At 41.4% G+C, this 25,526-nt stretch overlaps 1 protein-coding gene across 1 annotated transcript in view; it reads left to right on the top strand.

Annotated features, from left to right (window-relative positions):
* Positions 1–7,515: 7,515 nt before the first annotated feature.
* LOC126262671 (mRNA cap guanine-N7 methyltransferase) overlaps positions 7,516–25,526 on the top strand; it is a 125,004-nt gene continuing 106,993 nt past the window's right edge. The window contains exons 1-2 of the mRNA XM_049959444.1: positions 7,516–7,900; positions 7,973–8,180. Coding sequence (XP_049815401.1) covers positions 7,793–7,900; positions 7,973–8,180 — 316 coding nt within the window. The 5' untranslated portion in view covers positions 7,516–7,792. The remainder of the gene's footprint in view (positions 7,901–7,972; positions 8,181–25,526) is intronic.

Genomic DNA, 25,526 nt, shown 5'->3' on the forward strand with positions numbered 1-25,526 from the left:
TTTATACTGAATTTAATCGGAGAAATTAGACTGTGTATTTGTTTATGGCTGTCAGTGCATTCGCACTGACCGCTCGATCAGATGTACGTAAGCGTGATGTAGAAAGTAATTGTTTGCGGTCAACGACTACGTTGTGCAGCGCGCAGACTGTCTGTCGCTTTGTGTATGTGCCGCCGCCAAAACACGGAGCGGTAACCTTGTATTATCTACGTGTTTACGTGTAATTGTTAATTTCTCAAAACTATGTCATTCCACAAAAATTTTTACGTTCGATATATGATGTATTCCCTTAGAGCGCCGTGATTTAAGAGTTTCTACTTCAACAGTGTTATCATGAATAATTTTGCAAACTCTATATGGACCGTTATAAAGCAGAAAAAATTTGCGACACAAGCCTTTCCCTTTGTGAGACAAACGATGAGACTTAGTTAACACCTTTTTACCAACTGACAAAGTTTTTAAACGACCAGGATGTTTAGGTGATTTCTCTCTTCTAGCAGCCACAGATGCAATATTTTGTAGAGCCAGGTTGACAACTTCAGAATGCCACAGTTTCCGTGTAGGCGGAAAAGGAAATATTTCAGAAATGCGATTTGTCGGTGCTTTATTTTTTAATATCAATATAGGCGGTAAAGAAGTTGAATCATTAGGGAGTTCATTCAGAATGTTTTGAAAAATATGAAGATACTGATCCCATGTTCTGTGATTATGATGACAATAAAAACGACACAATTTATTGATTTCCTTCAACCACCTCTAGATTGAGGGTGAAAAAGTTAAATGAAAATTGGCCCAATCTTACGACGCCGTAGAGTACGAAGCCAAATTTTAGAGCGAAACTGTGATCCATTATCTGATATAACTTTATCAACATGACCCACTTCTTTAAGAAAATGTTTGATGAAAGCATTAGATACTGAACGAGCTGTTGCTTTGCGTAAAGGTGTAAAACACCTATTTTGATGTCAATTCCACTGCTACCAAAATGTATGCAAAACCATTAGTAGAACGATCCACTGAACCGAACAAATCGACTGCAGCTATCTCCTTTAATTTCACTGGAATGATAGGAAACAACGGTGCTCTGTGAGAAATAGTTGGCGGCTTAGCCTTTTGACACAATTTGCATTTGGTAAGAACAAATCGAATACGTTTTTCCATGTTACTGAAGCAGCAATTTTCTCGTAATTTATGAAAGCATTTTCTGGGACCAAAGTGTGCATAACTGAAATGTGTATACCAAATTAATTTATCAACCCATTCATCAGGAATGCAAACTAACCAAACAGAGTTGTCAACTGATTTTCGTTTAATGAGAATAGCATTGCGAACTAAATAATACTGTGCGAGGTGCCGGGGCTAACAGTGTATTTAACACTAAATTCTTCGAGAATCTTCATATATAAATGATGCTCTAAGCCCCCCTATTCTAACTCCGACTTTTGCTGTTGCACATGGATTAAAAAGAAACGCGAACCGACTGTAATCGATCCTGCAAGTGGAGTAGAAAAGAGTTTGGCACCTGCAATAATTTAATTTGATAGACATTAATTAAATAAAGGAAAGTTTCAATAACGTAGTGTGAAATGAAAGGGTTGCTCTGCCGATTAACAGAATGAAAGTTCTGTCCAAAATAACAATATGACTAAACTCAAAATAATAAACAAAACACATGAAACATTTACAATACATCAAATTGGCTCAAATTGGATACTCAAATAAATGCTATGAAGGTGAAGTTGTCCCTAAACTGGATTGTGACATTTATGACGAAGTGGTATGTGGAGCCAATTCCTTGCAACTCAAATCTTAAGAGAAAACACACAGCCAACCCAACATTAATTGCTGCTACCCAAGACAGAACAAAGTTAGAAAAAGACGAACAGGCGCGCTCTGCTGAGCTCTGATTATCACCTAGGAAAATCCCTATCTGCCGGTGCTGCGGACATACATTACCAAACTGTCTTTTTAACTGCCAGAACACGATCTGGCGTACCGGAGGCGATGGCTGGTTGCTTCGACGTCCCGTCGTGGTGATGATAATGTCGCGAGTATAGCCTGAAACAAATTATCCTGGTTTGGTTGTTCCAGACTAAAGACTTCCTAGCAATACAAATGCGCCTCTGAGGGAGACAAAGAAGGCTCGCCACACAATCACTTACGGTACAGTGATTGATTTTAACAAGCGAAGTCACACTGTAACTCCAATACAGTCAACTTTAGCCACAACTGATCAAGACAGACAACATAGGCCGCTTGTACGCAGAACACTCAATTGCCAACTGTACTTGGAAAGTTACGTTGAAGTCGAAACTTCAACAACTTCGTCAAACAGTTACAATTAAATAAAAGTATATTAGACAGCCAATGGAAGGCAGGCTGTGCAGACCAGCGAGAGCTCAGTCTTGTAACCTACTCCGACCGAAAGGCGAGAGCCGACCCACCACAAGAGCACCCGTACAAACCGAACACAGAACATTCCCGCCCCCACGACAGTGGCCGTGGTTAACCGTTCGAATCAGCAACTCGAAAACCGGCGGAAAATTCCACTCTATTGCCGGAGCACTACCATTCCACCACTGGAGATTCTTGGTGCCAATTTCTGCGCCGATTTTGCTACGTCACGGAGCTATGCCCTCAGCAAGCCAATCACAGTTACTATACGGCAGAAAACGCGGGAATTTGCGCGCCAAGGCTGCTTGGGAACACAAGTCATTCCCACGCCTCGCTGGTAGCCCGCCAGAAAGTGTTTTCGCTAAGTTTCTGCGAAGTAAGGGAACCTCTAGCCCAGCCGCTACTTCAGGCCCCTTCGGGCGTGTCTTTTGACAATGTCGGCGTCTGGAAAGCATTCACTCGACTCCCTCACACCCGTTGGCTTACCCTTTCAAGATCAGCAGTGCCTGCCTGTCACCGGACCACCTGGGTGACGAGAGACGCTGCGTGGGAAGTCCGCGTGTGAAGGAATAGCAACTTTTCACTGCATGCAATTAGAGAGGAAAATCGTAAGATAGAAATATGAGGGGGGCTCATGCCACCTCTCAACTGTCCAATCGCTACACTTTAGGTAACACAGGACAAGCAATAGTTCTTACACATATACGAAAAACTGATTCACTAATAACATTCAATTGGCTCCCAGAATCTAAAACCGCAGTGTACTTATTCTTACTCACACATACTTCAATAACAGGATGTAAAAATGCGTCTGCATTATTTTCCTTTTCGTCTAGCAAAATATCTCTCATGTCTTCCAAAAATTAACTTAGTATTAGAAACCAAGAAAATGAGGCATATAAATGTGTATTGTGCGAGCAAGCACTGTATAAATTCTGGATTATATGTGAGAAATAGTCTCCGAGGGTATTAAACTACGAATTAGTTAGTCGAAATTTATTTATTTATTTTATTTTACATGTCTATTTCCATAGGACCAAATTGAGAAGCAAATCTCCAACGACATGGAACGTGTTCGTACATGGAATTACAACATAAAAGCAATAACAAATAATATAATTTTTTATGGACCTCAAAAAGATGAGGCGTGAGTTTAAGAAAACACAATCAACAATATAATGTTGGTATCAACTTAATTTTTCAAGCAATTTCACAGCGTATTAGAAGGAGTGACCCATGAGGAAACTTCTCATTTTCGATTTGAAATAGTGTGGATTACTACTAAGATCTTTGAATTCTTACTGAAAATGGATGCAGCAGTATACTGCACATCTTTCTGTACCAAAGTCAAGGAAGTGCGATCCAAACGCAGATTGGATTTCTGCCAAGTATTGAGTGGATGAAAGCTGCTAATTCTTGGGAATAAGCTGATATTGTTAACAAGAAACAACAGTAAATAGTATATATATATAGAGGCCAATGTCAGAATACCCAGACTAGTGAACAGGTGTCTCCAAGTGGTTCACAAACTTACACCACTTATCACACAAACTGCCCATTTCTGAACCAAAAATGTTCTTTGAAAATGGGAAGAGTTATAGCAAAATATAATACAATACGACATAAGCGAATGAAAATGCGCAAAGTAGGCTACTTTTTGTGTCGAACAATCACTTACTTCAAACATTATTGGAATAGTAAAAAATGGCAGCACTAAGTCTTTGAACAAGATCCAAAACGTAGGCTTTCCACAACAGTTTTCTATCTGAACACCTATAAATTTGAACTGTTCAGTTTCACTAATTATACGCCCATTCTGTGAAATTAAAACATCGGGTTTTGTTGAATTGTGTGTTAGAAACTATAAAAACTGAGTCTTACTGTGATTTAGCATTAGTTTATTTTCTACAAGCCATGAAGTTAGGTCATTAACTGCACTATTTGAAGGCCCAATTTCTGGAGCAATAATTTGTGATCAACACAATCAAATGCCCTAGTTAAATAAAAAAATGCATGGCGTTCGAAACCTTTTGTTTAATCCACCCAGTACCTCACAGAGAAAAGAGAATATAGCATTTTCAACCGTTAATCCACTTCTAAAGCCGAACTGTACATTTGATAGCAAATTATGGAATATAAAATGATCAATTATCCGTACATATAAAGACTTTTCAATAACTGTAGCAAACACTGGTGGCATAGAAATAGGTCTAAAATTGTCCACATTATCCCTCTCTCCTTCTTATAAAGCAGACTGACTACTGAGTACTTTAATCGTTCAGGAAATTGACCATTTTTAAATGAAAAATTACAAATATGGCTAAGTACTGGGCTACGACGAGCAGCACAGTACTTTGGTATTCTGATAGGCACGCCATCATATCCATGAGAGTCCTCAGTCTTCGGTGATTTAATTATTGACCCAGTCTCCCTCTTGCCACTATCACAAAGGAGTATTTCAGGCAACAATCTTGGAAAGTCATTTTCTAGAAGAGTTATATGATTTTCTGTTGAAACTAAGTTTTTATTTAATTCAGCACCAATGCTCAAAAATGATTGTTAAATATATCTGACTTATCAGAAACAGAAATATTTTTAATACAAATTGACTTTATATCATCGACCTTATGCTGCTGACAAGACACTTCCTTCAAAACTGATCATATGGTTTTAATTTTATCTGTTGAAGTATCTACGCTATTTGCGTACCTCATACCCTTTGCCTTCCTAATAACATTTTTAAGCACCTTACAATACTGTTTGTAATGGGTTACTGTAGCATTGATTGTGACTACTTCTAACATTTTGATATAATTCACACTTTGATCAACGTGATATCCTTCTCTCATTAGTCAGCCACATAGACTGCATTTTACTGCTACTACCCTGTTTAGAACGTTCTAATGGAAAGCGGCTCTTAAAGAGCATGAGAAATTTCTTAAGGAAAGCATTATTTTTGTCATCTATATTATCGGTAATGTAAACATCCTGCCATTTTGTTCACTATGTTCGGTGTGCTGTAAGAGGAAGGAAACCATCCATAATGAAACTCAGGAGGTCTTCATAGTGCGACTACCATTTAAAGTTTTGATACTATTTGGATCCTAATTTTGGCCTCAGACAGTTTTTAGAGGTCACTGCTATGCTGATTTGTACGACACTTGGCTGTGAAAGTTGTGTCTCTTGAACAAAACTAGTCTCTGACAAAGCACTGTATTCTGTCGTTACATCGTAGCATCACTATCGATCACCAAAAGGCACGGAAAGTTACGTCCATGTTGGACACACTGAAGCTACAATCCTACTGCTCATACCCGCAGTGAGCCTCGACTATCGATTCTTCGCTTGCTATAGTACAATTTCAGGATTACTGATCGACTTAAGAATCACCTAAAATGCAGCTAGGTGTTGTACTTTACGTCTAAACTGGACGGCAACACTAATGAAGCTGCACTGCAATCAGTATCTGCTCCATGTAAAGATGACTGATCTTTACAGTCCACATTAGACTTCATTTCATTACTGAACCAGGTCTGACTTCCATGGTTCCCTAATGTTGCCATTATATAACAACATGGGACCTGGACACACACAACACCCGTGAAACCTCTTCAGTCGTGCTTGTTCGGTCTCACTCGTTTATCCCTTCAGATATTATCATAAAACACGTCTTTGATTACGACAATGAGCATGCACTTGCTAGCCTGATGCCTCACAAAGCGTGTTCGTGGAGTGTCCATACTATTGTGGACACACAGATTAATATCAGTGGAATCGAAACTCAAGTCAGTAGAACTCAAGAAGGTCCCAGGACTCGATATAGCGTCTGCAAGGTTTTGTACAAGAATTTGCTAATGAATCAGCTTTAGAGCATAATGATTTGGTCAGTGTTTACACAAACCACATCAACAAAAAGAATCGAGGAGCGGGTACTACCGATGCCTGCTATAGGATATACGTTTTCACGGAACATCTATCGAAGTTTGAGATTGTACTGTGGTCAGCTTAATCGACAGAACGTTGCACATTATACTGAAGATAGAAGTAGTTTGAATGCTGGCGAAGAAACTGTGACATGGCCATCTCTGTTCGTAATAAATATTTACTTAATGGATAATGTTATTTGTAAAATCTTTTCATAGAAACGCTTTAGACTTTAGTGAGATATCTGATAGTTGACCAGCAGCAACGATAGTTACCCATGGTTGGTACGTATTGAAGAAGAGCAGATTTGAAGAGGAATATCATGTAATCACCTCGCGTCAGGTACCTGTGTGACGCACGGTAGAAACACAAGACCAGATTTACGTGTGTGGAAAAGGGAATGGCGTACTTTGATTACTTGGTGAGGTACTGAGAAACAGCAGCAAGTCTACCGCAGAAAACGGCCCGTGGACAATGTCACCTAAAAAAGGTGGGGGGGGGGGGGTGTTACGGTATAATCTTCCGTTGACGACGAGGGAACGAGGCGACAAGCTGTACTAAACAAGAACAGGGATGGAAATCGGTCGTGTGCTTTCCAAAGGCATCGAGGCGGCTTTAGACTGAATGGTCGACGCTGGTGGATGCTAAAACTCTCCTCCCGAATGCCTAGGTCAACGAATACAATAAGATTCTAAAGTAATGGAAGAGTGGCGTGTCTGCGGATGATATTTACATGCTATCTGTTGGTTAGTTTGTCATAGCAGACGACATTTCTTCTTCGACTTCGAGTATAATTTCTTTTGTAAATATGTTTATGGTCATTGATTTATTCCTGTGCGAAATCATTTTCGGATGTAACATTTGGGACTCGTCTTCCTTGTACTTAACTCTTGTCGCAGCTCTATTGCCATAACCTGCACTATAACACTAATACTCACCCATAGGATTTCAGTTGACGCAATGATGAAAGCTGTGGCGACATGTGCACGGTGCCACTAACGAAAGCCACCATTAGCTGTAGCGTAAAGTTAGTTGCGTGTGTGAACTCGGCTTAAAACAACAGCAACTGAAATTTAATGAACGACTGTTACTCTATACAAAACCTGTTTTACTGGTAAGGTTCGAACGAAATTGATTACCGAGGAACAATTGTCTGCTTGTGTAGTTGGTAGTCTCCATAGATGATACGTGATACAAAGATGTTTATGTTTCCTTGAAGAATGGTGGTTGTATATGAAAGGATGATGCTATTGTGTATACACAAATTGATATAACACCAATAAATTTTTGGCGCGAAACCACGTGTTTTGTGACCAAGCTACTTAAATTCAGGTTATCACTCTTTTTAGAAGACATGTAGCTGTAGCGCATAAACATTTAATCTATGTATGCATCTACGATCGGTTTAACGCGCTACACGTAGTCGGAGCTTTCTGATTTTTCTTGATTTTGTGTTAGCCTTTGTGTTTAATAAATGGCCGAAAACGTTACGGCCAATGAACTTTCATCGACAATGAAAGAAAACAACCCTGAAAATACCGATTGCCAGGCTAATAAGCCGACAAGCAGTTCAGATGTGACGGTATGTATAAAGAGAGTAACAAAATTTACAAGTCCTAAATTCCTAAATTGATGAGTTTATTCCATTATTTAGCCTCCAAATGGGGGCGCAGGAGAGGCATCAAATGCAGCGTCGCCCTCAGATTTGTCGACTAAAGCCCGCGAAGCAGATGACAAGGGACATGGTTCTGTTGTAGCAGCTCATTACAATACACTTGAAGACAAGGGGCTTGAGGCTCGCTGCAAGAGCCGTATTTTCTACCTGCGTAACTTTAATAACTGGATCAAGAGCATGCTTATAAGTACGTACACAGAAAGAAAATGTTTCTCTACAAATGATGTAATTGGATAGTACATAGTCAATGTAAGTGCATTTATTAAGCATCTTGTGAAATGGTGCCTCCAGATTGTAATGTGTTCGCGTCGGCTTGCGTTTCGTTTATTCCCACTTGTAAGAAATTTGTTTTTTTCTGGTAACATATGGGAGAAATAACCCAGCAGTATGCTGACCGTTATAGCAACTTGCGTAGTTATCTTTCCGTTTGAAGTGTATGTGAACATAATAATTAGGTAGATTTTCTACTATTGGTGCTATGTTAAAATAGAACATAGAAACGTATAGCCTACTGCACTTCTACCTGCTGTTAAATGTAAATTTTAATCACAAATGAATGACTTATATTTTGCTTTGTTGCTATTAGTATTTTTACTGGCATCTCAAAGAATGAGACATGTGATCCTGCAAGGAAACATTAATTTCACTGGTACAGCTAAAGGAAAACCGTCAAAAATGGTTATCTGGATGCATTCCATTTTATGTGTGTCACTAAATATACTGTTGTTCACTCTGCATTTGTTTTTTGTGTAGTGTACACAACTTCCAGTATTCTGTGTTCATGTGTAAGATTTGAGATAAAGAGGAGTATTAGGTGCTAGTCACTGGCTTTGACCAGTGATGTGGGAAACATATGAAAAACTTTGTAAACAATGTGGCAGTTATAGTGACATATCAGCACCAATTTTTTTCAAATGAGCTAAGCTAGGGGCCTACACTTCAGTCTGTCATGAGAACTAGGTTTGTTGCTTTCACACATAGTGGCATTGCTAACTAACATCCAAATTGGAAAAATGTGCACCAAAGGAGGAGATTACAGCAGCCATTAACATTACATCACTGGTCAAAGCTACAACTAGTATCAAACATTCCCCTTGATGCATTTAATGTAACACACTTACATTTTAATGTGATTGAAAGATATTTAGTTATGTATTTAAGATATCAATTTCACTTATCATTGTTATAGTGGTTCAGAGGAATGCTTTCATTGTGACTTACGTATATGGGTGACCATAGCCGTATAATAAGTATGTATTTAATATGGAGCTGTTTTGTGCATAAGCCACCATACTACAATAATCCATATACACTGCCATCACATTGTTTAGTTCTACCAGCAGTTCGAAAAGCTGCTTCTTTTAAACTTTTTTGGAAATGATCCTAGAGAATCATTTTTACAAATTTCCTACCCCCTGCCCCTCTTGAAGCTATTGGTTCATTTGTGTAGGACATTTATTAAATACACTAGCCACAGTCATTTGTGAGCTTTTAAGTTTTTTTTATTTATTTAATTAATTAATTTATTTTTTTAAAGCCAATAATCAATACCTTGCAGGAATAACGCTGTGTAAATTGGTGTAAAGCAGCAGGTATTTCAACAGGTAACCCTTCTCATTTTGAAAAGGCCCAAACCAGTGTGGAAGCAATGCATGTAGATAAACTATATATAATTGGCACTAGAACCATTGTGTGCCAGAGGTAACTGCCACAAAGAAGTGTTTATACTAAATCCTAGTGGATAGATGAAGGCATGGTGTTCACTTTCTCCCTTTGCTGTTTCAGTAGAGAAGGAGCAGGATCCCATGCAAAATTCACACAAACACCATCCATATTATTGAAATATAGCAGTTTTAGATGAATTACCCCAGCCATTTTTGGATAAGTTATTCAAACATGTTGCATTGGTTGACAAGAAATTAATCAGGTGATGTTCGCAGTGATAAAGACTGTAACACTGGAAACAGTATCTGAGGGATTTTATTCTTTGGCTCACAACAGTTTGACATTATCTCCACTTGAAGCAGTAATGCCGGCCGCGGTGGTCTAGCGGTTCTGGCGCTGCAGTCCGGAACCGCGGGACTGCTACGGTCGCAGGTTCGAATCCTGCCTCGGGCATGGGTGTGTGTGATGTCCTTAGGTTAGTTAGGTTTAAGTAGTTCTAAGTTCTAGGGGACTTATGACCTAAGATGTTGAGTCCCATAGTGCTCAGAGCCATTTGAAGCAGTAATGAATAAAGAATTTTGTGGGATGGTTTGAGGATTCTATTTCTCTGCAAACATTTTAGCTGCTTTCAGTAATAAGAAGGAAACACTCATTTGTGCCCTTTTGTATCTTTTTAACTTGCTGTAGAACCATAGATTCGGTAATCCATTCCCCTCCTCCAGCTACATTTTCCCCGCAAAACAAACACTGTGAAGAATTATGATTGGGGAATAATCACATTTGAGACATAGTATTTCATTCATTCTGCACATTCTGTAGATATCATCAAGATTTCAACCTTCTGGACCAAATCAGTGTGTATGTTAACAAAAGGCAACAAACCCATAGAAATTTAATCTGTGCACTATGTTAACGATAAACTACCACTGTACTGCTTAATAATAATAATTGTGCTTATGCCAGAAAATCTAACATATTAAATAAGAATGAAAGCTGCTACTTCAAGAAAAAAAGAGCTTCATGCTGTGGGTCGACCGAAGCATCCGATCCCACCCGTCGGCTTTGACCCGTGACATAAGGCTGCTGTGGTGTGTGATGTCACGATGGCGCGGAATTTAGTTTGTGAGAGTGGCGTGTTTGTAGGTGTCGTTTTGATGCGATCGGTGGTGCTCTCTGGTGGTGAGTTAGGTGATGTTTTTGGTTTGGTTTGCGAGTGTGGCGTCGTGTGTGAATTTTGGTAAATTGCTTTTTTTATGTCTTTTGTAGGTATGGATATGACTGACAGGGTCAACAGCTTTCGGTTGTCGGCTGTGATGGGGGACAGTGCGTTCTCTCTAGTAAAATTTCTTCAACTATTCGGATTTTTGGATGAAGTCGTGAAGTGTTCAGTATGTCGTGAAGAAATGAGGCTTACTTAAAGCTCCAGCGTCTCGGACCAGGGACGGCTGTATGTGGAGATGTCGTAAGGATAACAGGTCAAGGGAAGTGTTCGATCCCAATGTGTGGCTGTGAATGTTGGTATTGGTATCGGGAGATGTTTTTAAGCTATATAGGATAAGGGAAGTGTTAGGTCCTAATTTATGGGATCAGGAGCTGCTGTTGGGCTATATAGGTCAAGGGAAGTGTCCGATTCCAGATGATATTGTGTTCAGTGGTGGGGAGTTTAGTGATGTCGGTTCTTTTCGTTGTTTTGCGTGGTTTTGTATGGGGGTGGGTTTCTAAATTTGTTTATATTTAGTTTGTCCCCACCCAAAAAAACCCTATTTCCCACGCTTGTCCCGTTAGTGTCATTAGGCTTTTTGTGGAAAGTGTGTGTGTTTGTTTTTCGATGTATTTTTGTCCTCGTAATGTGTACGTAACGACTTTATATGTGCCATATTGGAATCGTGGTTTATGGTCGTTTCCGCCATATTTGTGACGTCATGGGTCAAAGCAGACGTGCGGGATCGGACGCTTCCGTATTTCCCATGCTGTTTCTTCTGTATTGGTAAATTAAGATTTGATTGGGCATTTAGGTGTATTTCAAAGAAAGTAGTCACCTACATCTGAAAAACGCAAAATTGCTAAGCAGGAATGGCTAGAAACCAATTACAAGACTGTACAAACAGGCAAATATAGACAACACGTATAGGAAAATTAGAGACCTTGGAAGGCAAATTTAGACAACACGTATAGGAAAATTAGAGACCTTGGAAGAAAAGAAAAGCAACTGTATGAATATTAAGAGCTAAAACAGAGGGGTTAATACTAAACAAAGAAGGTGGAAGGAATATATAGTGGGTCTTTATATGGGAAGCAAACTTAAGGCCATTATTATAGAAAGAGAAGAGTAAGTAGATGAAGATGAGATGAGAGATATGCCACTGAAAGAAGAATTTGACAGGGCATTGAAACACCTAAGCGGGCAAGACTCGTGGAATAGATGACACTTCCTCAGAAATACTGAGTTCCTTGGGGGGGAGCCAATTTTGGCAAAACTTTTCCACCTGGTGTGTAAGAGACAGGTGAAATACTGTAAAATGCAGATTAATGTGCTGACCTCATGAAGATGTGGGACAAGGCCAGGAAACAAAACAAATACCGTCATACTTCCGGAAGAATGTAATAACTCTAATTTCAAAGAAGCATATGATGTGTATACTATGAAACCATTAGTTTAATAAGTCGTGGTTGTGAGATATTGACAAATTATTTGTAGATGAAAGCATAAACTGGTAGAAGCCAACCTTGGAGCAGATTGTTTTGGATTCTGGAGAAATGTAGGAACGTGGGGCAATACTGACGTAACGACGTACCTTAGAGGATAGGTTGAAGAAAGGTAAACCTACATTTATAGCATTTCCAGATTTACAGTAAGTTTTTCGCATTGTTGACTGGAATAGAATCTTTGAAATTTTGAAGGTACCAGCAACAAAAGTACAGGGAGTGAAAGGTTATTTACAACTTGTACAGAAACCAGACTGCAGTTATAGGAGTCGAAACACGTAAAAGGGAAGGCGCAATTAGAAGGGAGTGAGACATGGCTGTGGCCTATCCTTAACATTATTTAATCTGTACATTGAGCTAGCGTATAGGAAACTGAGGAGACATTTTGAAAGGAAATTAAAGTTCAGGGAGAAGAAATAAGAACTTTGAGGTTTGCTGATGCCATTGTAATGTGGAAGAACAAGTGAATGAAATGGGTATTGTCATGAAAGGAGATTATAAAATGAATAGTAACAAGATGCGTTTTGCTATTGATGATGGCCGAAGTAGATAGGAAATAAGAGAGGAGCATTTCTGGGAAACAAAAAAGAAAAAAATTGTTAACACCTACCGTATTGGCCCAATAATAGGCCACCACTACATATAGGCTGCACCTCTAAATATGATGAAGAAATAAAAAAAATATTTTATGCAAAAATAGGCCACACACTGATTTAGAGGTGAAAAGTTACCAGAAATTTACTTTTAGTTACATGTAAGACATAGGTATGTGCTGCAAACATTTGTTCTGACATATAATACAACACATTGTCATCTAATGTACTGGTACCATATTCTGAGTTTGTCTTATTCACCCTCATTACTATCAGTACTGTTCTTCACTTCATATCTCTCTCTCTCTCTCTCTCTCTCTCTCTCTCTCTCTCTCTCTCTCTCTCTCTCTCTCTCTGCCCCCCCCCCCCCCCCCCCAGTAGATCATTCATGCTGCCCTCTAATGCATTCAGTACAGAGCATTTCTTAAACCTCTTGATGGTGATCTCTGATAATATGGAGGCCCATGAAGCAAGAATCCACTCACACGCAAGGGTGGCTGATGGTTTCTTAATCTTACCAAACATGTAAGAACACGGTCTGCTTCCAGAGCCGATCTGAATACAGTTTTAGGAGATTGTCCTCGAAAAGCTTGTGTTTTCCACATCTAGCACCCTTAGTTTTAAAATCATTCATCTGGGTATTACGACAAGGTCTGTCTTTTGTGCAGCAAGTTTATCTTTTACTTCAGCAGTTACATGTCCCTTAAAAGAATCCAAAATTAGCATGGCTCCATAGCAATTAGTGCCCCAGGTCTTCAATTCCAAACAGTAAACAGCCACCCAACAATCAATTGCATTGTCATCCAGCTTTATTCTTATCAGTGAATTACTAAGCCCTAGGGAAGTTTTCTTTGGGTACAGCTTTTCTCTTCAGAATGACATAAGGGATAACTTATTCTGGTGTTCCATTCTTGGTTTGTCTTTAAGAGAATACTCTTTGCCCTTTTTCATGTCTAATATTGTATTACTCAGCACGTCAAAAAATAGTGGTGTTGCGTCAGCATTGCCAGTATGATGAAAAGGGTGCAAACGACACTTTAGCAACTGGATGACATAACCCTGGAAGTTAATCAGTTTTGATTCCATACAGAAGCATTGCGCACAGCAACTATGCATTATTATAAGGAAGAATAGGAACACAGCAGTCAGTTGCAATCCCATTGTTTTTTATTTATTTTTTATTAGTCTTGCATATCCAGATTTCAGCTATAAATAGCCATCTTCAGTGCATTTGTAATCCAAAAAACTCCCATATGATCTTACCGGTTTACAGGCAGAAGGAAACTGCCTTCCACTTGTACATCAGTAAAGTCATATAATAATATGTACTGCTGGGAGTTTGTTGGATTATAACTCACTCTAATGCACTGCAGATTTATAACTTAAATCTGGATAGGCAAAAATAATAAAAGTCTACTGGGATTGTGATTGATTGCTGTGTTCCTGTCCTTATTTCTAAAGAAGTTAACCAGTTTTTCCTCGAAACCTGCTTGAGTTCTCTGTGATCTACTGGCATTCTCCAGGTTAGTGTAGTACTTTGTCATAGAACAAGGCCATTTCTCTGTGTAAACCAACAACACAAACCAATACTCACACGGAATTCTCCTTGTGGGCCTTTTTAAGACAGTTGCAATTTCCAAGGCCTTCAGTTTCATTATTTCTTGTGAGATAGGCAACCCATCTGTCATCTTTATCTTGCACATAGGAAGTAGCCTTTGCTTAAAGTTCAATACGCTTGCCTTTTCTCATTGAAACTGCCTTATTCCACTATTTTCTTGAAGCGACCCAACATCACACATTAGATGCATCTAGTCCATACTTCCTTGCGGCCTGGTGGTCTTGTCGTCACACACAACAGTAAGTTTTAGGAAGTATTTACCAAAGATATTTGTTTGGAGTGTAGCTATGTATGAAAGTGAAATGTGGTGAAATCAGCTCAGACAAGAGGTGAATGGAAGCTTTTATAATGCGGTCTTGTAGTAGGTTGCTGAAAGTTAGATGGGTAGATTAACAAATGAGGAGGTACTGAATGAAATTTGGCAAAACAAGAAATGTGTGGCACAACTTCACTAAAAGAAGGAATCAGGTGATAGGACGCGTCCTGAGGTATCAATGAATAGTCAGTTTGGTAATGGTAATGAAGGGAAGAGTGTGTGCGCGGAGGGGGGGGAGCGGGATAAAAATTGTTGAGGGAGACCTTTGTTCGGCCATGAGAAGTTGAGGATTCGTGCAGTGGCAGTCAGGAATGTTAGGAGCTGTCCCTTGCCCTGTGGCAGAAGTGCCAAAGGTGTATGTACGAGGGCCGTTCAGAAAGTAACCTCCGGTTGATTTAAAAAAATACACCAAGTTAAATAAAAATATTTTAATATATACATCTTACAACTACATCTTTGCACTATTTTTCTACATAGTCTCCATAGCGATTGAGGCACTTATCGTATCTCTTCACAAGCTTTGAAATTCCTTCTGCATAAAAATCACCCGCTTGTGCCTGGAGCCAGCCTGTGACCGCATCTTTGAGCTCTTCGTCATCATCAAACCGCTGTGACCCGAGCCATTTCTTCAAATGCATGAAGAGGTGATAATCACTTGGCGCCAGGTCTGGGCTGTAAGGTGGATGGTTGTTAACGTCCCACTTGAAGGACTCAAGAAGGGCCGTTGTTCTGCGAGCAGAGTGAGGACGGGTGTTATCGTGCAAAAAAACGATACCGGAAGTCAGCATACCACGGCGTTTGTTCTGTATAGCCCGTCGTAACTTTTTTATTGTTTCACAGTACACGTCTTGATTAATGGTTGTACCACATTCCATGAATTCAACCAACAACACCCCTTTGGCATCCCAAAACACCGTTGCCATCAGTTTTCTGGCAGAAAAATCTTGCGAGGCTTTTCTTGGTTTGGTAGGCGAATTTGAATGTGCCCACATCTTACGGAAACCCAATCTTGCTGTCACTATCTCGTACAAGAGAGTCTTAGAAATCTGTGGAAAACCAGTAGACAACTCCGACATTGAGAAAAGTCGATTTTCACGAACTTTTGCATCAACTGTCTGAACGAGTTCGTCAGTCACCAATGATGGTCTACCACTCCTCTCTTCATCATGAACGTTTTCTCGTCCACTTTTAAATAAACGTACCCATTCACGGACAACTCCTTCACTCATAACTCTTGGTCCGTACACGGCACAAAGCTCACGATGAATAGCTGCTGCAGAATATCCTTTGGCTGTAAAAAACCTTATGACAGCACGCACTTCACATTTGGCGGGGTTTTCTATTGCAGCACACATTTCAGACTGCCACAAAAACTAAACTAGCGCAGGTACGACGTTCACTCGACCACGGCTTGATGCCGACTGACCTGTTGCAGCACACATTTCAAACTGCCACAAAAACTAAACTAGCGCAGGTACGACGTTCACTCGACCACGGCTTGATGCCGACTGACCTGTTGAGTGCGTGAACGCACAGATGGCGTTGCTACTCCCCCCACAACCTGCACTGAGACCAATCGGAGGTTACTTTCTGAACCGCCCTCGTATTTAATTCTCTATTTTATAAAGATTTTTAATATTGCTCTAAATGCCATTATTGGAGCTAGAGTGTCTTTAGAAAGGTGCAAATGTAGTGTGTCAGACTGGATTACTAAATATGAAGTCGTTGATGACTGGTCAGATATCCAATTCATCCAAAACATCTCGGTGGGCTTGAAGAACAGCCAAGTTGTTCAATTGTTTCTGTTCCATTTGATCGGAGATATGACTTAAGACATCTAAGGGTGCTAAATGACACTTCTGCTGTTGCTGTTGTGATTGCAACTACTTGGAGAAGCTTAATGCACTTCGCTACTTCACATAACTTTTCTCCAACTACATGTTCTTGTGTAATGTACTTTCTTACATCACACATGGTGTTTAAGACTAGTTGTTTTTTATTTGTGATATCGGCTAACATATTAAAGTGTAAGTGCAGTCTCTCAATGTTTAGGTCATTTTTAAAAAAACTCAGTTGATTTTTCGAAATTTGTTTCACCTCTGTTAACTAAAAGCAAGCACTCTTGTTCAACTGCAATGACCTGTGTGAGTCCAGTTGAAGTGAACCACTCAGTAATGCAAGATTTCACTGTTTCACAAACTTCAACATAAATAGCTGTGTACTATTCCTTTAGAGTTTTGAAAGTGTGCGGTGAGCTGGGTTTGTTGTTTTCATACTTTTTGGTATACTTTGATTCCAAGCAAGTGCAGGATCATCAGCTTGTGAAGGTTTTTCTTTTAAACACAATTCCAAAAAGTGTTCAAAACTATCACTCCTTCCATTCAATATACAAATCAAGCCCTCAAAAAATTTTGCCAGATCAGCAACACTTAGATGAGGACATTGAATTTTTTTCATTGACATCCTCTACTTGGTTCATTGCATGACAAAAAAGATGTAAAAAGAAATAAGTCTTGGATTGTAACATTGACTCAAGGTAGCCTGCAAATTTGTAACCTGTCTCTGTTTTGTCCTCTGCAGAAAATATTTCAAAAAACTCTAGAAGTGCTTCAAAGTTTTTCAATATTCTCAAGATACTAGAAGCTTGAATAGTCCATTGAGTTGAGCAAAGGGGTCATAGACCAGCTCGGTCGTTGGCGCTCTCACAGCATGTGCTTCTGAAAAGTCCCATCCTTTTGTTGGATTCCCTTACAGTGTTTATTAAGTCCTTGGCTAAAGACATAATATCCCTCATAGATGTAAGATGGCGGAGACTGTCTGCAACTGCCAAGTCTAAACTGTGAGCAGAGCTGTGCAAATAACGTGCTTTTGGATGTATATCCAAAACTAACTTTTTTAGTCCTTTGAACTTACCTCTCATATTCAAGGCACCATCATAGATAGCACTGTTCTCTTAAGTTATCCATTGACAAATCAAGACAAGCAAAAACATCTTTTAAAATACTAAACAGAGTTTGTGATTAAGTGTTGGGGGTCCGGTATAAGCCAATAAAGTCTTCGTTGATGATTAAGGAATCATAAACAGTATGAATACAAAATGACACTTGTTCAAGAATCGAAGAATCACTTGTTTCATCAGCCATAATAGAAAAATGTCCAGTCTTTTTGATTGTAGCCAATACCTTTCTCAACACAGACTTTCCTAGTATATCAATGATCTCATTTTGAATATTTTGGGGTGTCCACTTATACCCCGAACGCCCTAACCAATCTTTAAACTCGGGTATGTCATTCTTTCGGAGTTCCAACAGTTGAAAACAATTTGACTTTACATCTTCGTGCCTCTAATTGCTAGTTCTTGTTGGCATAGAAATTGCACGGTAGTAAAAATTGTCTCAAGAGCTAAACAGCCTTTCTTCATATCACTATGTAACTGTTCACTCAATTGGGAGGCCACACTTTGGTTAGTGATAGAATTTAGTTTCAGAACACCTTCTTTATGCATAAACGTATTTTCATGAAGACGGAATTTTTCCAAAGCCTTTTTCTGGTTAGAAAACCCTACAAAGCAAATGCTTCTTTTTTTTTTTTTTTTTTTTTTTGAAGAAAATTGTAATAGGTTTTTAACATCTGCCTCTTTGCAGGTTTTGCAAAAATCTTTTTCGGTAGACGCCAAGCATATTTGATCAACCAAGACTTCTGAAATGATCTTCCCTTACCGGATTGTCCAGGTTTCGGTTGTGAACAGTTCGTGCCTGAAGACGAAGAAGCAATTGACGGCACAAAAATTGTTGGAGGTTGACTTACAGTATCATCAACTTACAAGTGTGCCTTTTTGGTGACAAATTTATCCATTGCAAACTTAATTCACAATACACTAACAGACTAAAGTAAACGAATAAAATATAGCCATTTAAAATATTCTACTAGACGCTAAAGTCTGAAAACTAAACACGCCTGCAGCGTGCACTGAATGAAACAATCCACACTGAACGACTGTGACAGGAGGGTGGGCTATATATAGCTGCAGCTTCGTAATGTCTCGAAGCGTCAAGACGACGTGAGGTGAAGGGTTCCAGGTACTTCTGCTCCAGTCCTTTTTATGTCACTGCGGCCGCAGCGCGGGCCTGCCGACACAAGACTTTACCTGAAGGTTCGCGCACTGGGACAGCACCATAACACAATCATGATACATACCACTCGTTTTCAGTTAACCTGCTTACTACCATAAAATTATCATCAAACAAGGAAAATAAAAAAAAATCCAACATAATTTTGTGATTTTACTAATCATAATGTAACTAATAATTTTCTTAAATTAATGGGGGGACTAAGACCCCCAAACGAATTTTTGAGGGGGCTCGGGTCCCTTCAGGCCCCATGGAGTCGGCGCCTGTGTAGATTTAGCATACAACATTATCCTAACCCAATGCCATGCTACTCTCCTCCCTTCCACCCCCCATGGATCTCTGTTTGCACCAGACATATATAAATATAGGTAACAACCCACACCCATCATTGTATTTCCATCTCCACCAGTATACTAAGTTGAAGCTACCATCCACATGAGGGTGCTAAAAGTGCTTTACTAGGCATGGCTGAATTGGAGTTGGTTTGCTGCTGACTTCCTCTGATGTTTGAACTGAATGACCCAGCCAGTTATAGAGTGAAAGAAGTGATACATGTGAGGTAAAATCCTAGGGCTGGACAGGTATTGAATGTGTTACCTTTTGGTCTATAATGTGGCTGTTTTATCACTGAGATTGTCGAGCCACAGTATGATAAAATGAAATTAATTCCGTTCATGATTAAATCAGCCAGCACTTTCTTGAGGAAAAGTACACAGAAGAAGAGACACTCATAATAGAAGAAATAATAATCATAATAAAGCGATATTTTAAATTCATGTTTAATTATTTTTAAAAAATCAGAAAAGGAAAAGTAGATGAGATCCAAAAAGTAACAAATCACAGATGCCTGCCTAGACTCATAACAGAAGAAATAATAATCATAATAAAGAAACAATTTCAATTTGTGTTTGTTTTATTTAAAAAAAATCAGAAAAGGAAAAGTAGATAAGATCCAAAAAGTAACAAATCACAGATGCCTGCCCCTCTCTCTCTCTCTCTCTCTCTCTCTCTCTCTCTCTCTCTCTCTCTCTCTCTCTCTCTCTCTCTCTCATGCATCAAGTAGGCCCGATCTCCTCATTGCCAATAAAATAAACCACAAGAACTAAAAACAATGAAATATTAAGATTCCTTACAAGAAATGTAACAGAAAACACAGCATTCAAAAATAATTCAGAAAAATGTTCATTCACACATGCATTCCCCTCCCTCCCCTCCCGTACACACACACACACACACACATTTTGATTTATACCCCTGTGTTAACAGCTCCATTGGTATCAAATAACCCTCTTTTTGTATTGGTACATACTCCAGTTGTAAAATTTTTAAACTCCACTTGCTTGTTAACATCAACATGCTCATTATTTAAAACTTCCATAAGCGGTCCATCCATCAGAATAAGTAATACTTTCCTCCTTTATATTTTCTTTAGTAATATTGACTGGAGTTCGAGCAAAATAGCCAAGCCCCCCTAATTCTTACCCAAAACAACAGATCCAAAAATGCAAACCACAGCTGTAGGCTTACCTGGGTGATACCTTTCCAAAGCAAGCCCTGCTGGTAGATGCTATTATGCCAAGGAAAAAACAAACTGCAGATAGGGAGGGACAGTCCCCAAGGACAGATATAGACTTATGTTGATCCACTGTGCCTTCCTGAATGACGAGATCACCCATGGAATGCCATAAAAACATTCCCTAGATCATAACATTCCCTCCTCCGGCCTGGATCTTCCGAATTCTTGCAGGGCCTTACACGCAAATGGCCAGCTGTCCGAGGGAGTATAAAACGTGAGTCATCTGAAAAGGCCACCTTGTACTACTCACGGGATGTTTGGTTGCAGTAGAGGCATGCAAATTCTAGCCTTCATCGCTGACGAAGAACAGTCGGAATGGGTGCATGAACCAGGCGCCTGCTGCAGAGGCCCATACGTAGCAACGGTCACTTAACAGTCATTGAGGTGACACTGTTGGTAGCCCCTGGGCTCGTCTGGGCAATTAGTTGCTCAGCAGTTGCACATAAATTAGCCCATACACATCACCATAGTCATTGTTAGGCCTTATCATGTATGGCCCATGGTGCACCACTGTTGCCTTGACTATAGTTTTGGATAGCACCATTTTGCCATGCCCAGTATAGTTCAGCCTCGGCAGCACACAAACAGTTTGTAAACTTAACCATTTCAGAAATAACTTCAACCTTGGTTCGAAAGTCAATGATATGCCCTTTTGGAAGTCAAATAAATAGCTTCGCTTCCGCATTATGACAATGACTGCACTGTTTTCCATGTCTCCCACCTCTCCTCCCCTAACACGCTTTACATATTGTCCATTGCTAGTGCTGCCACCTGCTGTCTGTGAATGGTTATTGCTTGTTGACATCGAACATAGGCAGTGATCACATTAATGTGATTGGATCATGTAGTACTCAGCCTTAAAGAAGATAAACAGCATAAATGAAGAATTTTATCAAAACAAATTTTGGATCTTTCAAACAACGTACATACCTTTCAGAGTTGACTCCCACATGATATCATGCCAGTAACGCATCATAAACATTTCCCTTGTCCTAGTGGTAGATATATATGTTAGGTCAATTGAATTACCACTTTTAACACATCTCGTCTTTACCCGATGAGCCTGTGTTGTTAAAAAGAAAAAACCTTTCTTGTCATTAAATGGACTCTTCAGGGAGACAGCGTTTATTGAAATGTGGAAGTCAACAGGAAACCAGCATGAGGATCTCCACTAGTACTAGCAATAGGCATTATAACAATAGTAACTCCAACAAATTTTACATGCCACCATATATGAAACCAACACACATGACAAATCAAATATAAGCCAAACACACAAATCAAATGCACACAAATGTGGCTCACATGCAAGAATTAGACATATTGTAAATGAAACACACAATGTTAATTATGATGTTTCACCTACTGTTCCAAATAGTGCCAAGCATTTCCTGTGAGAATAATATTGGTGAATTACCTGGCCAGTTGAGGTGTGATAGATGCTGAGTGATTTTTAAATCAGGGACATACGTGTAAAGCCCTGTGTACATGGCTGTTATCATCATGTAAGGTGGGATTTTCTGAAGGATACTCACTATGCAAAGTAGAAGAAAGGAAAACACTTGGTCACTGAGAATATTAAAATAAACATCCCACCAAGGATGTTGAAATAAATGTCCTGATTCATGTTCAGAGTTACTAAATGAATGGATCCAAGTCATGATACAAAAAACACCTCCCCCCCCCCCCCCCCCCAAACATCACAGATCCAACTCCCTTCAGGCACTACAGGTTAAACGCCTCTTTGGGCCATTGGCGGACTCTTACATGTTACATCATTTGAAAGGAGGAAAAACAGCTAGTACTCTTACTACACTACCTGCTCCCAGTCAGCTGCTTCAGCCATGGCAGCACACAAACAGTTTATCCCCCCTGCGGGTCCGGGGATTAGAATAGGCCCGAGGTATTCCTGCCTGTCGTAAGAGGCGACTAAAAGGAGACCATCCCCCTCACGGGGGTAGTTAGCGCCTGCGTCCGGAGACGGACGGTTTCCCGACCTATAATCGTGGTCTTTTTGGTTTTTCACTTCTCGTTTCTTCATTCCTTTTGTTGGTTCCTTTCTTTGCTCTTCTCCACTTCACTGTCTTCCTTACTCTTTCCCTTGACTTCTCCTTGCCTTCTCATTGCCTTTTTCTCCTTGCCTTCTCATTGCCTTTTTCTCCTTGCCTCTCATTGCCTTCTTCTCCTTGCCTTCTCCTTGCCTCCTTCTCCTTGCTTTCTCATTGCCTTCTTCTCCTTGCCTTCTCTGGTCTCCGCCTCGGCGTTTGAGACAGTCTGTCCTCTTTCTCCCTCTCTCTTCTTTTTCCTCTTCTTCCTTCCTCCCTGTGCGTGTCTGAAGGCCGACCCACGCGTTCGCACGCGTAGCCGGTGACGGGGTAACGCGTAAGTCCCCGCCCTGGGTAGACATGTAAGGCACGCGCGTACCCCCTGGTAAAGGCCAGGCCCGGGGAGGGGTGATTGCCTGAGCTGATACCTTCTGACCATGCCGATTGGTCCCTCCGTCTGTTTCTCGGGAGGTGTGACCTGAGGTGTAAACATTCACCTAAGGCGGGAGTGCCCTCTGAGAGGGTCCCCACAAGGAAGGAGCGCGCCATCGGAGACGCTGGCAATCATGGGGGATTCCTCCGCAATGGATTCTACTCCATCGCTTTCGACTTCGACCCACAAACGGAAACGTGACCAGCCAACAGTGACAAAAATACTACCGCCTGCCCCACAGTTCCTCGTCGTTTCTCGATCTGAGGAAGGAAAGGATTTTTCCTCTGTCAACCCTTTCGTTATCCAGAAGGGCGTCGATGCCATAGCTGGATCTGTCAAATCTTGTACCAGATTGCGTAACGGTACCCTATTACTCGAAACTGAGAGCGCCTTTCAGGCACAAAAACTGCTTCGGGCCACACTCCTTTACACATTCCCTGTCCGGGTGGAGGCTCACCGAACTTTGAATTCGTCTCGTGGTGTGGTCTATACTAGATCCCTCGACGGCTTGACTGACGAGGAGATTCAATCTTTCCTCGCTGAGCAGGGCGTGACGGCTGTCCATAGGGTCATGAAAAAGGTCAACAATGACCTTGTACCGACCCGGACACTTTTCTTAACCTTCGATAGTGTTAAGCTGCCATCGCGCATCAAGGCGGGCTACGAGGTCATTTCAGTTCGCCCCTATGTCCCGACACCTACGCGCTGCTACCAGTGTCAGCGTTTCAATCACACTCGACAGTCTTGTTCCAATGCGGCTAAATGTGTCACTTGTGGCAGGGATGCCCATGAGGGTGACTGTCCACCTCCGTCTCCTCGTTGTGTGAACTGTCAGGGTGACCATGCCGCATCCTCCCGCGACTGTCCTGTCTATAAGGAAGAACGCTGTATCCAGGAAATTCGAGTCAAAGAGAAAGTGTCCACCTCGGCTGCTCGCAAGCTATTGGCTAGTAGGACGCCCACGCTGCTCCCAGCGGGGAAATACAGCACTGTCCTCGCCTCTCCTCGGACTACCCGGGAGGTAGCAACCCAGACATGCGATCTGACCTTCAGCACCACGGTCGTCCGTTCGGCCAGTGCTAAGATCGCGCGGTCGACGTCTCCTCTTCCTCCCATCACCCCACAGACACCAGCCACTTCCTCAGCTTCTGCTCAGTCGAAGACCCCGAAGTCAGATGCACGGGCCTTCAAGAAGGAACCATCCCGTGCAGACTTCCTCCGTTCCTCGACCTCCCAGCCTTCGACCGGTACTTCCACCAAACGTCCTTCTAAAAAGGCGCATAGGAAGCACAGTTCTCCTTCTCCGCCGCGGCGCCTTTCTTCTCCTGCGCCACCCAGCGGTTGCCGCCCCAGGCCGTCATCCGTTTCGCCTGGCCGCACCGCTGGTAGCCGAACATCTGGCCGTTCACCGGCGGAGGAAGCTCCCCCTCCCGGCCATCCTCCTGAGATGGCCGATGACCCTATAGACCCCATGGACGATGACTGTCTGCCTCCTGCTAGCGGCGGCAGTGCTCGCTCGAAGCCAGGCCATAAGCGGCCTTCGAGGTGACCCCTTCTCTCATCTTCCTTTTCTTACGATGGCACTTATTAACTGGAATATTCGCAGCATTCGCTCCAACCGAGAGGACTTGAAGTTGCTGCTCCGCTCGCATCGTCCGCTCGTCGTAGCCCTCCAGGAAACGAAGCTACGCCCATGCGATCAAATTGCCTTGGCACACTACACCTCTGTGCGTTTTGACCTACCCCCTGTGGTAGGTATCCCAGCTCATGGAGGGGTTATGTTGCTGGTCCGGGATGATATTTACTACGATCCCATCACGTTGCACACCGGCCTGCAGGCAGTAGCCATCCGCATTACTCTCCCCACTTTCACGTTTTCCTTTTGTACCGTTTACGCTCCATCGTCATCTGCCGTTACCAGGGCAGACATGACGCAACTTATTACTCAGCTACCTGCACCATTTTTGTTAACTGGAGACTTCAATGCCCACCATCCTCTTTGGGGCTCTCCAGCATCCTGCCCGAGGGGCTCCTTGTTAGCAGACCTTTTCAACCAGCTCAATCTTGTCTGCCTCAATACTGGCGCCCCTACTTTTCTTTCGGACACATCTCATACCTATTCCCATTTAGACCTCTCTATATGTACTCCCCAACTTGCACGCCGGTTTGAGTGGTATGCACTTGCTGATGCATATTCGAGCGACCACTTCCCGTGTGTTATCCATCTCCTGCAGCATACTCCCTCTCCGTGCTCCTCTCGTTGGACCATCTCCAAGGCAGACTGGGGGCTCTTCTCTTCCAGGGCGACCTTTCAGGATCAAACCTTCACAAGCTGCGATCGTCAGGTCGCACACCTCACGGAAGTCATTCTCGCTGCTGCTGAATATTCCATCCCTCACCCTACTTCTTCTCCACGTCGCGTACCGGTCCCCTGGTGGACCGCAGCATGTA

Source organism: Schistocerca nitens, chromosome 6 (genome assembly GCF_023898315.1).
Source record: "Schistocerca nitens isolate TAMUIC-IGC-003100 chromosome 6, iqSchNite1.1, whole genome shotgun sequence".
NCBI classification, from domain to species: domain Eukaryota; kingdom Metazoa; phylum Arthropoda; class Insecta; order Orthoptera; family Acrididae; genus Schistocerca; species Schistocerca nitens.